The sequence below is a fragment of the Symphalangus syndactylus genome, chromosome 21 (assembly GCF_028878055.3).
Source record: "Symphalangus syndactylus isolate Jambi chromosome 21, NHGRI_mSymSyn1-v2.1_pri, whole genome shotgun sequence".
Classification (NCBI taxonomy): Eukaryota; Metazoa; Chordata; class Mammalia; order Primates; family Hylobatidae; genus Symphalangus; species Symphalangus syndactylus.
Genome location: NC_072443.2, coordinates 22,324,451 through 22,344,619, shown reverse-complemented (window position 1 = coordinate 22,344,619; position 20,169 = coordinate 22,324,451). Strand labels below are relative to the sequence as shown.

Here is a 20,169-nt window from a genome sequence, read left to right as displayed (position 1 = left end):
TTCTAGAAAGGTCTAAACAAAATCTTCTATGACCCATTACACCTTGTTTCAGTCTGTAAACTCTTCAGCTAATGGTCTGCCTCATCTTTATCATTATCTAATTCAATATTTATTTCAGTTCAATGTAAGTCTTAAATATTCATTTGCCGTTCTCCTGCAGAAGGGAATAGCACTCAGGACTCACTACTCAAAAAAGATCGGTTTAGAAGCTTTTGCCCCTTTCTTACCCAAAGGCAGCTCTTTTACTGATACTTCCCCAAGCCTGTTGTGCTCTGAGAACAAGCTTTTATTTCCCCTTTCCTGGCATATTATCCAAGTCATTTCTGGATGGCATATTATCCAAGTCATTTCTGAATGATACTTCCCCAAGCCTGTTGTGCTCTGAACAAGCTTTTATTTCCCCTCTCCTGGCATATTATCCAAGTCATTTCTGAATGACCCAGTTTGCATCTAAAGTCCTTATTGTTTCTAACCAGCAGCACCCAGAACTGGACATCATCTTTACCTCCTGAATAAGGTTAGCTGTGCTAGTCCGTATCAGATAAAACTGGACTGGGTTCACATGCCCAGTTTGAAAATGCTTTCTGATTGTCAGTGATTCACTCTTCCCCCTAGTGTTGGTTTTTTTGTTGGTTTGTTTATTGGTTTTTGCTTCTCATTTATCATCTTTCTACTCTCTCGTCCACCCTAACTTCACTTTCGATCCATTTAAGTTTTGCCTCGCCCTCCTGCCAGAATGCTGTTTGGCCTGCTCCTGATAGCGCCAGCGTGTAGTGACTTGCTATATCACAGACATGCACCAACATCTGCTATTTGGCTGCATAAACTCAGTGTTTGCCTAGTGAACTTCAGATCAGACTGAGCATCTAATTCTAAATATATGCTTATTAAGGCACTCTGTGCAGTAACCCACAAAATTCCTTGTATTATGTTAGTGAAGGAACCATTCTGTTTATTTGCCCTCACCCTAATTCAAAATTACACATGGCTAATGTTCCTAGATTAATCCAGAGCCATAAATCAGTATAGCTCTATTCTGAACCTAGGACAAACTAGCTCATAATTAATTGGTGACTCATTCAGAGTTTACTGAAATGTATCCTTTGTTTGTATAATAAATGCCAAAGTTCTATGATATGCACTGGTTCAAGAAAAATTTGATTATCGTTGGAAAAAAAGATAGTAAGAAGTATGCAATTGTGAAATAGTAAGAAGTAAGCAATTGCGAAATAGTAAGAAGTAAGAAATTGTAATTGTCCAACGGCCAATAATTTGGATGAAGCTGGGGGAGTTTCTATTCAAACAACCAAATATTTGGAACATCTGAGAGCCAAACAAAACTCAAATTATTAAGTAAATAAATGATTTTTTCTAATATAATGCTAGTACAGTTTTTTCCTCTCATCAATACATTCTTACAATGTAAGAATAAACATTAACAATTCAAATCCCTGAGCCATACTGAATCAGAATCTCTGGGAACTAGCTTCTGGGAAATGTGCCATTTCAACAAACTTCAGAAGTTAATCTTTGCACACTAAACTTTGAGAACTACCATTTCACAATATGCTTTCTGTCTCTCAAGCTGAGGATGATTCTGTCTCTGTCCCAGGACTTCTGACAACTTGCTTTACACGAATAGCTCTAGTAAACACTGCATCCACATTTTTGTGGGACTATAGTTTATTCGATTTGGGAAAACTTCTTTAACAAAAATAACATGAGTATCAATATAAAATCAGTTTTAAAAGTGATTTAGAATAAAAAAGAAAGTCACAATAAAATAATGGACAATAAAATAGTAAAGTTTCAGGTTCCTTTCTTCTGAAATCTCTTTGGGTTATTTACCAGAATGCTTACACAGAAATGCTTCCCATTTATAACCTGGTTCCCCTTCCCCAACTTGAATATTCTATTATAACTCCCAGAAATCCTCAACATTCACTGGGTTCCATGTGAAGGAGAAGCTCAAAGCATAACCTCCTTAGCTTCATCCTAGATCTACCTGAAACTACAATATTAACCATTCACTTAAAAGTCATTAACACCATAGGAATGAGTCCTGGGACTAATAGTGTTGAGTGGTCATCCTGAACCATATTCCTACTGGCTGTTTTGGTCTCTTTTTCTCTCTGTCTAGGACTTTACAATGACTTTTTATCTCAGGCATTACTGGAAAGACGAGAGGCTCTCCTTTCCTAGCACAGCAAACAAAAGCATGACATTTGATCATAGATTGACCAGAAAGATCTGGGTGCCTGATATCTTTTTCGTCCACTCAAAAAGATCCTTCATCCATGATACAACTATGGAGAATATCATGCTGCGTGTACACCCTGATGGAAACGTCCTCCTAAGTCTCAGGTAAGGAAAGCTGCCTATCGCCTTTGGCTTCCTTGTACTGCAGCCGTATGCACCAAAGCTGATGATGCTCATTTCAGATGAAACTCACAATGTTGCTGTCTGTTTAATGATGCTGGAGATTGGGACACAAGCATAAGATGTGATTTTCCCCTGGTTCTAACATCCAGATTTTAAAAAACGATTTTCTATTCTAACTATACCCACTCTGGGTATATGTCAGTTGGACAAATAGAATGGAGCTGAATTATGGAAATCCTAAAATCTGGCACACAATATTATAGGTAAACAAGCCTGTTTTCCTCCTCACCAACTCCATCCCACCCCTGCACCCCACCAAGCAGTTTTGGAACCTTGGATTCGCTAAATAACTTTTCTTAATTGTCTCCTTCATTTTTCATGGGAAGGCATGGCTATCATTCAAGCTAACACTAATTTGCTTTCTTTTTCTGTTCTTTTAAATTGTGCATTCCAACAGTTTGCTATAACAGCCCTCCCTTTTTAATGTTCCATATTTTCTTTTAGTCAAATGAGTTCTGTGCATATTGAGTGGCTTATCATGGATAATTCTAAAAACGTTTGGTAAACCCAAGCAACTCAGCTTTTTTTAATGTCCTACAAACCTTAGAAAAATTCTCAAGTAGGGTGAAAAAATGATGCCCCGAAAGATATCCATGTCCTAATTCCTGGAAACTGTGAAGCTTATCATATATGACCAAAAAAAGAAAAAGAAAGAATCCTTGCAGACATGATTAAGTTAAGGATCTTGAAATAGGGAAGAAATTATCTGGATTACCTGGTTGGGACTTAAATGCACTCATAAGTATCCTTATAATAGAAAGGTAGAGGAAAATTTCATGCATACAAAAGAAGAGGAGGCAATGTGGTCATAAGTCAAGGAATGTTGGAAGCCACCAGAAGCTATAGGACACAAGGGTTTTCCCCTAGAGCTGCTAAGAGTGAAGGGCCTTTATGACACTTTGATTTCAGCTCCATGACACTGATTTCAGAGTTCTGGCCTCCAAATCTGTGAGAGAATAAATTTCTGTTGCATTAAACCACCAAATTTGTAGTAATTTGTTACAGCAGCAGTAGGAAACTCATACAGATTATTTTTGCTTGTTAAAAATACCTTACCCACTTCAGCACAGAGCTGTTGCCAGGCATTTTATAAGTGCTGTCAATGTTTTTTAAAATGCAATTAAAGGAAAATATCACTTTCGATGGTTTTTTGGGGGGGGGCTTGGGGGGAGGAACAGGGCCTCACTGTGTCACCCAGGCTGGGGTGCAGTGGCACAATCTCAGCTCACTGCAGACTCTGCCTTCTGGGTTCAAGTGATTCTCCTGCCTCAGCCTTCTGAATAGCTGGGATCACAGGTGCCTGCCACCACGCCCAGCTAATTTTTGTATTTTTAGTAGAGACAAGGTTTCACCATGTTTGCCAGGCTGGCCTCGAACTCCTGACCTCAAATGATCTGCCCACCTTGGCCTCCCAAAGTACTGGCGTTACAGGCGTGAGCCATGGTGCCTGGCCTCAATAGGACTTTTAAGTCAGGAGTAGCATAGGACTCATACGTACTGGAGTCAAGCCTCAGCAGGAATCAGGAGCAGAACGGCACTATCTGGACAAAGAATCAATTGTTTTAAATTAATTTTGGTGGGGGGAGGTCCAGTAAATAATTAACTCAGTGGATTTTACTTACCCTGCACATTCCAGGAAATATCTGGCCCTTGCCAGGCTCTTGCAGGGTAACCTCTAACCCCTTGGAATATCCTAACTGATGAGAGTATCTTTGTTTACTTTGGGGCTGGGGGCCGAGCCAGATAGTTTCTGCTAACAGTGTGATTTACAGTGGAGACTTTGAGCCACTAGATATCAGCTTGACCTCTGAAGGGGCTGGAGACTAAGGTCAGCCATGTGGGTGGTCAGTCATTACTATGTGGCTACTCTCAGTTGAAAGTGTAGATACCAAGGCTTGGGTGAGCTTCCTTAGTTGATAATGTCCACAGGGTGTTGTCACCTATCATTGCTGAGAGAATTAAGCACCATCCACATAACTCCATTAGGAGAAGACAACTGGAAATGTGTTCCTGGTCTCTCCTGGACTCTGCCCTGTGCCCCTTTTCTACTGTTGATTTTCATCTGTTTCCTTTCATTATAACATAGGTAACCAAGAGTACAACAGCTTTGCTGGGTTCTGCGAGTCATTCTAGTGAATCACTGACCCTGAGAGTGGTCTTGGAGATCCTCTAACACAGGAGGAACTCAAAATTGTTGTCAGCACAGCTCTTCCAGCCAACAGCAGAGCCAATCCCAGCCCAGAGCCAGATCCCCTGGTTCCCGCTTGGTTCTGACACTACCTAGCCACCTAGCCTCCTTGGTCATTAAGTCACTCACATGTACTATGAAGGAAATGGACTGAAAGACCTCAGAGGGTCCTTTCTAGGTTTAAAGTACTAGGAATACACCAAAATGAATCCTTGGCTTGATGTTTTGTTGCAAGACTATTGACGGTAGAATTAACCCACAGAAGATAAAATGTCCCTACTCCTATTGTTAACTCAAGGGCACCACAGGTAGGAGCATCTGTTGCCTTTGTTTTTTGCAAACCTGCTCAGGGGCCTTTTATGAACCTCTGATCTGCTACTGTGGATACCAAAGTTTCTACTTTGAGGCAAGATCATAGTACAGCAGCCTCTGCCTGAAGCCAGGAAAATCTAGGAGGATATAAAATTTGAAAAAACAATTCTCATCAGTATGCAAGCCTTTTGGCTTAATAGTACCTGAATTATGCATTGTGCACCTAGATCTATAACTAAGAATGCTCCAGGCTTTTCACTCACTACTGGAAAGAGAATATCCTCGGGTAAACTTGCTTTGTGAAGGAAACCTTTAACTTTAGGTTTTTATTGCCACCATTCCAAGCCTTTGTTACTACAGACTATTTATGTGTGGATCTTCCAGAAAGCAAAAAATATTTAAATCTACTTAAAAGTCTTCTCAGTTTGAAGAGTGTTTTTCTAGAGACATCAGAGCCAGAATACACAGAGGAGGCTGATCAGGAAATGGTGAACTCAGAAGCAGGTATGAGAGCTGAATTCACTCACTGACTCTGTGTCTTAAGAAAATCATCTACCCTCCTGAGTTTGCTTCCTTGCATGTGATTTGGACAGAAGATAATACTGCCTGTTTTGCATTATTCTTGAAAGACACACAGAACCGGCAAACAGTAAGAAAGCTTCAATGTTGCGTGCTCATTTGGCCAGATGGTTAAATGATCTGCAGTTTTCTTTTTCTCATTCTTTTTATAGGATAACGGTTTCAGCCATGTGCTTTATGGATTTCAGCAGGTTTCCTCTTGACACTCAAAATTGTTCTCTTGAACTGGAAAGCTGTAAGTCTCACTTCCTGGTGGAGTGAGTACACATCATTTGAACACACCATCACATACTTACATGTAAATAAGCATGCTCTTAACAGGCATTTTAAAATACTGATATATTTATCCAAAACCGAAACAATTGTGGGTTCTTTTTTTTTTTTTTTTTTTGGTTTCTGTTTTTTATGAAGGTTGATGGCAGTTTGTCTGTTAAAGGAGAAGGTTCAGGGGAAAAGTGTTTTGATAATTGCATATTCTTCAGTTTCCACAATAAAGGAACAGCTCCCTAAAAAGGTCTATTCTTGCTAATGTTGTTACATAGACTGACACAGACTTTCCACATTTGGAAAGCTCTGGAATTCATGTTCCCAGACGAATCACAATCTTCCATTAAGTAGACTTGGATTCCCTAGAAAAATCTAACTCTAGACATAGACCCCCTAATCAAAGCCCCATCACAGGGCATCTGAGCTGTCAATCACTTTTACCAATCAGCTATTTTTGATGGAAGATCTTAAAAGCTGACTGCAATTTTTGAAAATGTGTCTAAAATGCTGGGAATCTCACCAGATGTCTACTCCACAGATGCTCTGCCCCAAATCTGTTAGAAATTTTCCATACCACTATTTGACTTTAGAAAATTTCTTGTAAGATTGGCCCATTTTGGAATTTCATCCAAGGAAACTAAAAACAAATGGGGACTAACAGCCTGGAGTCAGGCCTGTGACAGTGAGGGGATGCTATGGTGTCACTCTGAGGCCTGGCTTAATACTCTAAGAGAATGCACACAAATATGGGAGCAGCTATCTGGGGAGTTTCAATTCATTGTGTGGGCACAAGATCCACACTATACTACTCATCAGGGTCTAACTTTTAGAGATTCTTTTTCCTCCTCCTAAAAGTGTGTGTATGATCAGTCCATTGGCAAACATGTTTTTATCACCTAATATGTACATGTCATTGGACTAGGCACTAAGGATACAGAGCCACGTAAGACGTGGTTATAGAACTCATTGAGCTTACGAGAGCTTATTCCACTTACAGGACTGATATTTTCATGTTTTAGATGCCTACAATGAGGACGACCTAATGCTCTACTGGAAACACGGAAACAAGTCCTTAAATACTGAAGAGCATATGTCCCTTTCTCAGTTCTTCATTGAAGACTTCAGTGCATCTAGTGGATTAGCTTTCTATAGCAGCACAGGTATGGCATTTTACATGGGTGATTCATCAGCATTTATTGGACATCTACTGTTTGCAAAGCACCACAACATGTGAAAAGACTGGAATCCAAGCGAGTGTCCCCTTTGGCCAGCACCATCATTCCTCTCCTTTTACAGGGAGCAAGCTCCACCCTTCCATACATCCTTTCTTTCCTACTCATGCAGCCACCTCTAACTAGATGCCTTGCTTCCATTCTTGACTTCTCCAGTCTCAATACAGCAGACAGAGTAATCTCTTTGGAACATAAAGTTCACAATTCTTTCCTGTTCTAAACTTTCCAATGTCTTTCCATCACATTTTCAACAGATTGAAGTTTCTCAGCATGATCAGTCTCCCGCCTAATGTGGGACTTACCCACTCCCTCTGCCCCTCACCACCTGCTACTTTCCCGACACTGGCCTTTTTGCTTGCCCACCTCATTCCATCTGCAGGACCTCTGCTTGGCCTTCTCCTCCCTCTTCCTGGAGTGCTCTCCCCCAATATTCTCATGCCCTTCTCCCTCATTTCAGTCAGAGCTTTGTTCAAATAGCTTCTCAAACAGTGCTTTCCTAACCAAACCAACCCTGTGTAAAACAGGCTTCCCTTCTCACCGTTCCCTATCTCTGTCATCACAGCACTTACCATCATCTGAACTATGCATTTATTCGACTGCTTTGTTGTGTGAGTGCCTCGCCAGAAAAAGGGCGGGGAATCTGTCTGCCTTGCTCGCCATTTCTTCTGCAGCACCTGGAATGTGCTTGGCACATGATAGATGCTCAATAAAAATCAGCTGAATGAATCCAGCCATAAAGTGCATCATTGCCCCAAACAGAAAACCCATCCAAAATTGGGCCTATGTAGTACTCTTTACTATGACAGATATATTTCTGAATTGACAACTTTTATCCAAGACACCTTTTAAAGTTATATATGATCCCCATTGACTAAAGTTGGAAGCAGCCTCCTTCGGTTCCCCTCTACCCTCCTCGCCCTCCACTATCATTCCTCTTCTGGATATTAATATTCTGGGTCATTTTAGGCTGAATCCATATAAAATGCCACTTCAGATTCAATGCAGCCATGCTTAGGCCAGCCAGAAATTGTGCCAACAGCTGTCCCTGAGTTTCAGAGCTGTCCTGGCTAGAATGCTTCACCTACTCTGCCTTGATAGTGGTGTCTTTTCTCCTCAAAGATTCTCCACTCTGTTCTTAGATGTTGGAGAGTAGTTATCAAGTTTTTATCTAAAACCTGCAGCTTTAAGAGAGAAGTAGAAGTTGACATTGCAGAGAAGTTAAACGATTCTCTAGGAACAACAGCTATTTATCTATTTAGACCCTGAAGAAATTCTCTATTTCACTCCATTATTTGTCTACATTGCTTAGGATTCAGCAAATGATGCTCTCAATTTTAATCATGTTTATTGCCTTTTCTGATTATGTAAGTAACCCATATTTATTTGTTTTGATCACTGATATATCCCTGGCTCATAGTAGATGCTCAAAGGCTAATTATTGAATGAATGAATAAATGTTAGATAATTTGGAGAGACCTCAGAAAAATTTAAAGGAATATCTCTTTGTAATCCTACCTCATAGAGATAAACTATATTATTATTTTGATATATTTTTCTGCTCCTCCTTCTTCTCCTCCTTTTCTCACTTTGTCTTTCTCTATATGAATAAATATAGGCATATATTTATCAAGATTTTTAATGTTCTTAGTTAATCCTAAATTAAATTAATATTTAAATAAAAGAATGTATGCAATGAACCATGGTATATGTGAAGTATAATTTATAGGATGTGTTTTCATTTTACTATGCTAAAATGAAAAATAACTTTGGCATATGATAAATTGTAAATAGATATTTGCAATGTTTAATGCTAATATAATGTAATATATATGAAGCATAGAAATCCAAAAGAATTTTCTCCTGCACAGAACATATACAAAATATACAATAATAACAATGGCAGTTCTTTAGCTTTTGAAGCACAACTATCCATTAGCGTATATCCAACCATCCTCCTAACAAGAAGTTAAATTTCACTTCAAAATTCTAACTTTACCACTAAATCATTCCATTTGCTCTACCATAATTTTATCTGTGCTTGTCACACTTTGTGAGCCCTACCAGGCAGCTCCAACACTAGTTGATTTTTATCTTTTTCTGGTTATGTTTTAGAATCTCTCTAAAGCCAGGAAAATACTGGCGTGGAAAAACTTACTGCTTACAAAGATGCTTGCATTTTAAAATGAACTTACAAATCTTTAACATTCAAACGTAGTTACATTTTTAAGAAATATCATTTTGGTTCCTAAGAAAAATGAAAAAAAGAATAGAATTAGGTTCAAATGTACATGCTTTCTGTAACATGAGATGGAGAGTTATCCATAATACATTAGTATTCTTTAAAAGCAAGTTATGGAAGAATATGTTTTAAAAATCCTGTATTTGTTATTGAAGAATGTGTTTATACATATTTATGAGTGTTTATATACATATGTGTGCATATCGTGTGTGTGTGTGTGTGTTAAAAGCCTAGAAAGATTAACAATAGATACCTCTGAGAAGTAGGTACAAATTGGGGAGATTTTCAACACTTGTATTTTTTAATTTGTTACAATATACCCATTTTTTTAATGACAGGCATTGGTAGGAAAAATGCAGAAGGGAGGCATTTTGGAAGTTGTATTCAAATATCAAATTAATAATCATATCTGGGTTCATTTAACCATCCCTTAGTTAGGTTTCGGAAAGATTACATTTAGAAACTTATTTTAGTTCATGAGCATGTGATAGCTCTGCCTCACATTATCCACGAGTCATTAAACATAATCTTCTGACAAACTCAAGTGTCTTTTTCAGACTAGTTTCCTGTTTAAATATTTTAGCTTCCTCAAAAATAATTTTTGATTTGTTTTCTTCACTCCTATCCTTACAATTACCAGCCACAACTACAACTCCCAGGTGTATAGAAAAACTATACATCTGACTCTGGCTATAAGAGCCAGAAATGTAGTTATAGGACCTTAGTTTCCATTTTATAGCTGAACAACAGGGTTTTTTTTTTTTTCTTGGCCTTCACCACTACCATTGCCACCGTTCAAAAATCACCACGACCTGGCAATATTAACAAGCAGATGAGGGCTTCTGCCTCCTGATCCCTTTCCCAAAATCCTCAAAATCATGCACTATAAATTTACAAAGAAAAAAGAAATGACTCCTGCCCATAAGGGATGCATTGAATAATTATTCTTTATCATAGCATAATCTAGTGGCTAAATGTGTAAGTAGTAGAAACAGATTGCCTAAGTTCAAACCGTGTCTCTATCATTTATTAGCAATGTGACCTTGGACAAGTTGCTTAATCTCTCTAACCCTTAACTTTCTCACCTTTAAATGGGTTTCGTAATACTCTCTACATCATAGGGTTGTGAGGATACATGATGTCATATAGTTAAGTACCTTAGAATGTTATCTGCCATATAGTAGAGGCTCAATAAATATTAGTTAGCAGTTGGCATCATCTCCCTGTTTTCATCCACATTATCTTGATCCTTTTCATAGAGAGTATTAAGGCCTACTTTCAAAGGGCCATTGAAGGTGACTGTCTCTAGGTATAAAAACCTTCTTTATTCTTGTCTTGGGACTGACTCCCCAAATACTGGCCCAATCCTCCATTTCCCTGGGTGCCAACTCTCTAGCCTTTTTCTCTCTTTTATTAACTCCTCTTCTTTCTACTGTATGGCAAACTGATGGAGGCAGATGTATCCGTCCCCATCCAAAATTTAGTTCAGATGCCAAAACTGATGATGCCATACACATGACAAAAGGGTATCAAGTGATTTATTACTCACATAATGAGGCTTTCTAGAGAGAGATGGGCAGGCTCCCAAGCAGGTCTGAAATGAAAAATGGCTTGAGAGAACAGGAAGGGGCTACTGGCTTGGGTTTTTATGGTAGCTAGGGGGTGCAGCTAGGGTGAAGGCTGCCTGTCGTAGGACAAGATGCATGGTTAGAACTTTTCACAGGTGCCAAAAAAGGGAGACCTAGGCTTTTTATTAACTTGCTCAGATGTAGGGCAGAAGGAGAAGTTGGGCTTCAGAGCTTTTAGCAGTCAAACATCAAAAATAGAATCAGACTCTTTATTGTACTACCCAAAATGAAGGCTCCACAACGTTCCAAGGCAGCACCACCTTTCCTGATAGGGAAATGGACTCCCCATGACCTGCAGGTTCAACTAAAATACCAGCCCTAGGCTAAAACCACAAGACAGAGCCGCCGTTTTACTTCCTGGTTACTCCACCCCGCCCCCACCCCAACAAAAAAAAAAAAAAAAAAAAAGGACAACTGTTCTTCAGAAAATTATGAATAAAGAAAGGATGCAGTTAACTAATTTTAGTTCAAGTTAATAATGAACAGAAAACTATATACATTAATACTGTCTTTCTTTTGAATTTCTTTCACAGGTTTTCTTATTTCTTTTAACCTCACAGTAGTTATATAAAGTTGTAAGATCAGAGAGCTGTTATTGTACTCCACAGCCATCACTGAAACTCTCAGTGGTACACAGTAATAAATTGGGGCTGTGATATGGGTGATACAAGACAATGAGAAGCTTAAAAATAATTTATATTTTAACTTTATAATGTACTATGTGATGTATATTTTATTACTCCTGGTAATAAAATTGTTTGGTATTCCTGAACATATATAAACTGACTGTTAGAAGCTCAGAACTAGGTAAGGAAGTAAAAGATAATGAGTATTTAATTGAGGATAGGATTTTACGAGTAGAGTCTGCCAGCTCAGTGTGGGTTGGCCAGGTGTATTTCTTAGGCCCAATGCCTAAGTACTTAAGTGATCGATCTAATAGGTTTGCCATCTTGAGTTTCTAAGAAATTACTGCTGAGACTAGCAGAAGGGCTTTCCAACTCTGCAATACCTATGATTTTTATTTTATAACTTTTGACCTATAGTCCCTGTGTTTTGAATAATGTTATTTGAAAATAAACAGCATTTATCATAGAAAAAATAATCTTGCTACTTATTCACAAAAGATGTATTTCCATGTTTCCTCATGTATTGCCTTATTTTAGTAAAGATTTAACAAGATTAGCACATAGTTATTGTGAAATAAAGCAAGGTAATATAAATTAGAAATGTATGAGAAAAAAAGAAAAACAAGGATAAGGTATTATATATATCCTGGTATGTGGTCATTAAAGAATGGTGCTCAGAGAAGTCCTGTAGATGTCTGAAAATTTGGCTTTAAACTTCCTTGTAGTCAATGGGAGAGGTAAACCTGAACAAAATGTGTGTGTGGATGTGACCACAAATGGTGCTTTTAATTAGCACAATTACTATTACCAACCTGAGTTTATATAATTTCAATAAGAAGCAAAGAAACATCAGTTGGTTACTTTTTTGCAGATTCATCATACACAAATTATGGTATTCGTGAGACTTTAAAATTATAAAACTAGCTTATGGATGCTGTTTTCTTTCTCCTTTGAATCCCCAGCTGTCTCCATCTCAGGTCAAAATCCAATGACTTAGTACCTACTGTGAATCTTTTCATTCAGATAAATGTTTCTTTTCATTTGTTATAGCTAATAAATGGTTTATTGGCTCTTTTATGCCATTATTAGTCATGTATTGAAGAATTTCCCTCTTGCAGAAACGCCACAATACAATGTATTGTGGAGAAAGATCTTTAGAGGCCATCCCACAAAATATAACCACTATTCATCCCTGAACTGCGGGTTTGGAAGTTAAAGGGGATCTTTGAGTCAAATAATCAAGCAGATTGCAGTTCAGGTGGTTGAACAAACATTGATGAAGTGCCAGGCCCAACTAAATGGAGATGAGTAAGTCAAATTCTGTGTCCCCAAGAGCTTGGAGTCTAAAGAAGCAGGTCATTTCACTAAGTGCAGTGTTTCTAAGGGAAAGCTTGCTCTAATGAAAACTTTGGCTTTTTTCCATAGGTTGGTACAATAGGCTTTTCATCAACTTTGTGCTAAGGAGGCATGTTTTCTTCTTTGTGCTGCAAACCTATTTCCCAGCCATATTGATGGTGATGCTTTCATGGGTTTCATTTTGGATTGACCGAAGAGCTGTTGCTGCAAGAGTTTCCCTGGGTAAATCTTTCCCCATCTTTATAAAATGTTAACATGGGAGAAAGTTCAAGGGAGGTAAATAAAATGGGTCATACATGGAGGGGAAAAGAGAGTGGTGGTTTAGTAGGGATAGTCAGAGATGAACATCCAGGTTGCAGTATCGATCTTGACATCCTCAAGGGCAAATTGTAATTGAGTTCTTTCCTTGGGAACCCGAATGTTAGGGATGAAGTCTTTGCTGAATGATCTGCATTTGGGTGATAGTAAAGAAAGAGGGTGAAATTATGAAGCATAAACAGCGTCACTTTTAAAGCTTATCTCTTTTCTTTTTTAAGGAAACCTCCCCATGCATTATACGAGTCCATTTAGCTTTTCAGGACAAACCCTTACATCACAGAAAGTAAAACCTTCAAACTAATTCACACTATACTGTTAGTGTATTAAAAACAAATTACCTTGGCGGGTTAACAAGAACGTGGAGGGGATGCTTGAATTTGAAAATATGAATACTGATTAGAAATTAGGACTTAACTAAAAGGCCAAAATCAGAATCAACCCCAGTGGAATTTCAGGTACAGTGGCATATTAGTTGGCAAGAGATTTTAGGTGGAGAGACGTTGCCAGCCTCATTAAGTCACTACACAGGGGTGATTATCTACACCATCTAACATACTATATGCCTCTGTCACACACACTGATTTATGGGAACCATTTCAGACCCACTTAGCAGTTATTGAGATCTTAGAAATTAGAAGATACCAAGCTAAGCACTTAGATGACATGTTACTTAATGAGAACCCAAGAGATAATCCCACTTGCCTTTTTTGATGGTCAGGGCAGATCCCCCTCATTTTATCTGATTCTGTTCTTTCATTTGTAGTGCTCTATCTAGACAGAAGATTGTTATTATTATAATAATTGTTACAATTATGGTAATTATCACACAATTCATTCCAGAAAGGGTGGTTTGTAAGTTAATGTTCACAAATTATATGCATACTTCAAAAGATCATTTGAAAGACATAAATTATTAATATTAACAATTTGCTCACCTCCTTTCCCTATTAAAATATTCAATCTACAACCATTTGAGACTTAAATATCTTCAAGGAAAAAATACCATCTGAATAAGTAATTAAATTATTTGAACTGTTTCTTCACATCAGAGCATGTGCCCTAACCTCAGTACTGCAGTGTGGCAGCATAGACCCAAATACAAGACCAAGGGCACATTTCCAGCCCTCAAGACACAATGAGAAAAGCAATCAGTCTATAAAGATTTATGAACATGATTTTCAATCAGATTTCTGCAGTTGACTGCTCTGCTCTTATAGTGTGAAAATGACAGCAATAAGAGCTACTTCCGTGGAAGGGTGGAGTGAATTGGGAACACTAAAACACTTTTAAGACACCCTTGAAATTCTCTGCTTCTTGCAACCACATCTGATCCCTTAGGGTTAGGAAATTGCTATGCAGATTTATGTAAAATGCATGCAAATCAGAAGTGTCCCTCTCCCACTTTTTAAAAACATTATTTTAATAAGAGAACAGTAGTATTCCTATAAAACTGCTACCATCTCAGGCTTTTGCTTCCTGCGACCCTCACTTTTTTTTCAAAGATGCTTTGCCCTCTTCTTCCCTAGCTCTTTGCAAATGCTTAGCTGCCCAATTCTCTGGAAGGTCCCTATGAATACCTATTCATCTGTCCCACTTACCTTTTCTCTTCTGCCTCCTTCCTTCACCTTCTCCACAGCATTTGACATTATTAGGCATCCTCTCCAAATCTAGGACCAACTTTAGTGGTCAAGAGTTCCAGCCTCATCTTCCTCATCTGCAAAATGAAATTATTCATACTACCTCCTAAAGCTCACTATGAGAATTAAATGGGAGAATTAATTAATTTAATCATGTCAACTGCCTAGCTTGATGCCGGGCCCATAGTGTTGGATAAAACCAACTACACACACAATGCATTAGTTTTCAATACTCTCTGCCAGTCTAGTTTTTTTCTCCTCCTGAAGACTTTTTTTTTCCTTTTCTCTTTCCTGCTTTTTCTTCCACTGCTTAAGTATGAGTAACTCCCTCCCAAGGATCTGCTCACTTTTGACTCTTATCAAATGGAACAAACTTTTTAATTCCAACTACTGTCCCTACATAAGCATGTTCCATTTGGGTACTTTTAGTTGTATGCTGGACTTCACCTTCAGGTACTACAAACATTCAGACTGTTTAGAACCAAGTCTTTCCTTGGGAACCCAGACTTCAGGGATGAAGGATGTGCCAACAGACCTGTAGCTGGATGATAGTAAGGAAAGAGAGTGAAAGTATGAAGCATAAATAGCCTCACTTTTAAATCTTATCTTTTCCCTTTCTAGGTATTCTCCCATGCATTACCCAAGCTCATTGAGCTTTTCGTGACAAACCCTTACATCACGGAAAAAAAGAACCTTCAAACTACTTCACATGATACTGTTGGTGTCTTAATAATAACTTACTTTAATGGGTTAGCAGGGAAGCCACTTATTCTCTTCACTTTCCTCATTCTGTTCGGGGCCTCCCAGTTTGTTGAGCCTTTCATATCTGAAACCTCAATTTCCTTCTTAATCTTTGGCAGTGATTCTCAAACTATGGCCTTAGGACCCATTTACATTCTTAAAAATTAACGAGGACCCTAGAGAGCTTTTGTTGCTGTGGATCGTGTCTATCATTATTAGCCATATTAGATGTTAAAATAGAATTTGAGGCCGGGCGCAGTGGCTCATGCTTGTAATCCCAGCACTTTGGGAGGCCGAGGCGGGTGGATCACGAGGTCAGAAGATCGAGACCACGGTGAAACCCCGTCTCTACTAAAAATAAAAAAAAAAATAAAAAAAAAATTAGCCGGGCGTGGTGGCGGGCACCTGTAGTCCCAGCTACTCGGAGAGGCTGAAGCAGGAGAATGGCGTGAACCCGGGAGGCAGAGCTTGCAGTGAGCCGACATTGCGCCACTGCACTCCAGCCTGGGCGACAGAGTGAGACCCCGTCTCAAAAAAAAAAAAAAAAAAAAATAGAATTTGAAAATATGTATTAATTCACTTAAAACTAGGAATAATCAACTCATTACAAGTTAACATGGTAACATTGTATGAAGCATAATTCTTTTTTCTAAAACAAAAACATTTAGTCAGAAGAGTGGCATTTTTAAACATTTTTGCAAATATTTAATGTCTATCTTTATAGAGGGCAGCTGGATTCTTATCTCTGTTTCTTCATTCAGTCTATTGCACTAGGTTTTGGTTGAAATATAGGGAGAAATCTGACTTCATCAGATACGTAGTTTGAAAAGGGAGCACTATTTTAATAGTCTTTCCAGATAATTGTAGATAGCCTCCCTTCACATTACACCAAAACTCAGCAAGTGATAGTTCCTTAAAGTTTAATTGCAATGTGCTATCTGAAACCATGTCAACAAATATTTTCTACTCTGTTAGATTACAATCCATTGGTCTATCTTATACTTTGAATAGATTTTTCACTGATGCATTGGTCATTTGGAAAATATTGGTTCACTGAGTTACACAGATCTTCCAAATGTTTACATAATTCATTATACTGGTTTGGATCACAATCTCAAAAGACACAATACCAAATGCCATAATCCTGAATGTCGAAATCCTGAAAGATCAAAATCCCTAAAGTCTAAATCCCTCAAGTCTAAAATCTCAAAAATCACAATCACAGGATAATTACATCATGTTAGGCCAGTTACTATGCACTATCTTCATGCAATTGCCTATAACCTATCGCTGTAATACACTGTTTCATATAAGAAATTTTCTTTTTAGTTTTTGGTCTGTTTTTCTTAAGTTTTTTTCTTTTTTTTTACTATTTTAAATTGTCAGAATTATAATATAATTTGCTATGCTATGTATTTCATCTTTGCATCATTTCTAGTAGCGGAGATATAAATAAGTTAGACTGTTAGTTCTAATTTGTATTATGCATTTTTGCAATTTAGCTCCATGAAACTGCATTATCATATTAACTTTTTGTGTAAGTATTGTGCGTGTATGTAAAAATGTTGAAACTTTCTCAATAAATGAAGACATGTCCTTTTTGTCCATCTGCATTTGTGAAAGAGAAAATTTCATGAGATCTCAGCTCTTTGGGTGACTGTATATGTGGTGGTGACCATCATGGTTTTTGATCGATCCTCAAAAGACTTAGGTTGTTCATCATGGTGTTTCAGATGACCACAGTTATAAAGCTGGGTGCCCACAATGACCCACCATAGTGATATGCATTTATATGTTTCCCTTTTGACCTATTTCTCTATCAGTATGGTTCATCTGCTCATAACTGTTATGCCTGTGCAACTGTTGTTAGTATACCTGAGTGTTTATGCTTACAGAAACACGTGCGTTATTATTGCCTCGTTTTACTGTGTAAAGTGGCTTATGAAGTGTTATGTCTTTTTTTATGTTTCTTAAATAAATTACCTTTTTAAAGTATAAATAGCTTTTAAATTTTTCAGAATTACTTTTAGAACAATATTTCCAGGATTTTGATCTTTCAAGATTGTGATTTTTAGTATTTTAGACTTTAGAGATTTTGATCTTTTGAGATTTCAACATTTGGGATTATGGAATCTGGAATTGTGTCCTTCGGCATTATGACTGGCTCCTCCTCCCCATCTGTCTTTCTCTGTCAAAATCCTGCCATCTCTACATGGCTGAAAGCCTTCAGTGATGACTCCAAGCACACATGGTCTCTCTCATCTTTGAACACGTGGCACTTTCTGTATCTCCTAAGTAGCTTACTTCCTCTATTTCATGTTTTGCTGTGGGACAGGAGTGGCTTATCTTTTGACCTCTATTAGAATGTGAGCTCCTTAAGCACTAGGATCACTATTACCATTTTGTTGTTGTTGTTGTTGTTCCTTCAGTGAGTAGCACAGTGTCCTCCTGCACATAGTTCATGTTCAGTACGTAGTTGTTAAGTTGCCAGTGTTTAAACCACCATATTTTTAGTTGCTAACTGGAAATGATAAAGGATGATTCATTTGCTGGTGAAGACCCTCCAACATTTGCCATGTTTCAGGTAAAAAAAAATAGAGGGTGCATAGCATAGAAGTATCCGCTGTGATTAGGCAATTCTCATAAGAGATAATAGCTACCATAACTTGGAATGTGTGATGGGTCAAAAATACGATTATGTGTCTCCATTCAATTTGGTGTGGAGACAGTGTGAGACAATTATAAAGTTGTTCAAGGATATTTAAATATTATACTTTCTCCTCTCATTTCCACTTTCCTCCTTCTTTCTTTGCCTCCATCATTCTTGCTTGATCCCTCTACATGAGGTATGCCATTGTCTACAGAATGAATTAAGTAATGGGCTCCTTTACTGGAAAACAGATATGGCACAAGAAGACAACCAAAGTTTTCAGACTTGTAGTCACTCTCAGAGAAAAAAAACATCTCCTAACAGGGGATATGCCATATGCTTGGAAAAGTGAATACTTAGGCAACTGGATAAGAGCAGTTCATTTAACCATCACAGAGATTGTGAGAATTTCTAATGACAGTTATTTGTACTCTTGCACCACCTTCATGAGAAAATGGTTGTCAGTTTCTGGTCATAGAGCAATGTTGGAATGTCAAGCCACCTTCCTTTCCTTCATATCATGTAATATTTTCTTTCTGCCTAGGGCTATATGAAAAATATTTTCACTCACTTGAAGGTGAATATAAACACCCCTTCCCTTCAAAAGAACTACCTGCAACACAGTTACTGAGGGGGTGAAGAAACTCAGTGGTTTCATAAGTGATGCCTGTCTTCCCTACTGCTATCATACCAGTCAACAAAACTCTCCACCATGCATGGCTAAAAACAGCCAATGAAACTGAAAGATTAATAATTCCCCCCAGAATAAAGGGTTCTTAAGACCCCATGCATGTCTTTAAAAGTTAATATGGTGAGGCTGCAAGAGCCCAGGGGAATTGAATCAAAGGGTCAGACTAAATATTTTCTCATAACACTTTCCTAACTATGCATAGCAACATCAGTAGTGGGGAAGATAATTTTCTAATCCAAACACATGACCTTCCTTTGACTAAATGGTCGCTTCATATAATTCAAAACTCCTTTATTGGGATGTTAACTTTAATGGGTTTGGAAGGAATACTATTTGTCAAGATTAATGTATTTTTGAGGGGTGGCGCAAGACATAATAAGTGTATTTAATGTAGCTATAATACTCCTGACTTCAAGTTCTATTGCTTTAGGAATTTACATCTCAGGTTTGTCATCATTCACTCCCCCTACCCAACAATCCCTCCTCTCCACTCTAATTCTTTTTTTTTATTGCTTATATTAAAGAAGGAAAATTTAGAATGCTGGTTTTAAAATAAATAAGGCTATCGTAAATTAGTTGGATTAAGCACCCTTTTAAAGAAAATGATTAATAGTTTATTGCTTTCTGGCAAATATAGATAGCTGAATTCCTTTTTATTTGCCCAGTAGTTATCAGTTTCAAATACATGATGAGATCAATCAGGCATATACGTTTGTGTGTTTGTTCAAAATCCTAATTTTGTCCACTAAGCTCCATATTACTGCACATTGAAAAAAAATTAAGTTCTATCTTTTATATCTTAAAAAACCAATAAGAGAAGATATTAAAAATTTTTTAGCTGGGCGTGGTGGCTCATGCCTGTAATCCCAGCATTTTGGGAGGCCAAGGCAGGCAGATCACCTGAGGTTGGGAGTTCAAGACCAGCCTAATCAACATGGAGAAACCCCCTCTCTACTAAAAATACAAAATTATCCCAGGTGGTGGCACATACCTCCAGCTACTCAGGAGGCTGAGGCAGGAGAATCGCTTGAACCCAGGAGGCGGAGGTTGCGGTGAGCTGAGATCGTGCCACTGCACTCCAGCCTGGGGGACAAGAGCAAAACTCCATCTCAAAAAAAAAAAAAAAAAAAAAAAAAAAATTCGAACTAACGAGGTTAGCACCTAAGTGGGAATATTAGTTCATGATTCCTTCACTTTCTACCAGTGAAATCTTGAACAGAGTAAGACATTGGCATACTGAAAATGTCAGTATGGCACAGTAAA

The 20,169-nt window shown here is 38.0% G+C and overlaps 1 protein-coding gene across 2 annotated transcripts in view; it reads left to right on the top strand.

The window, feature by feature from the left end:
* The window catches only part of GABRR3 (gamma-aminobutyric acid type A receptor subunit rho3), a 56,192-nt gene that overhangs the window by 27,594 nt on the left and 8,429 nt on the right, over positions 1 to 20,169 (top strand). For both annotated transcript variants that reach the window (XM_063630495.1, XM_055259639.2), the window contains 4 exons: positions 2,141 to 2,364; positions 5,674 to 5,756; positions 6,808 to 6,948; positions 12,939 to 13,091. In XM_063630495.1, coding sequence (XP_063486565.1) covers positions 2,141 to 2,364; positions 5,674 to 5,756; positions 6,808 to 6,948; positions 12,939 to 13,091 — 601 coding nt within the window. The remainder of the gene's footprint in view (positions 1 to 2,140; positions 2,365 to 5,673; positions 5,757 to 6,807; positions 6,949 to 12,938; positions 13,092 to 20,169) is intronic.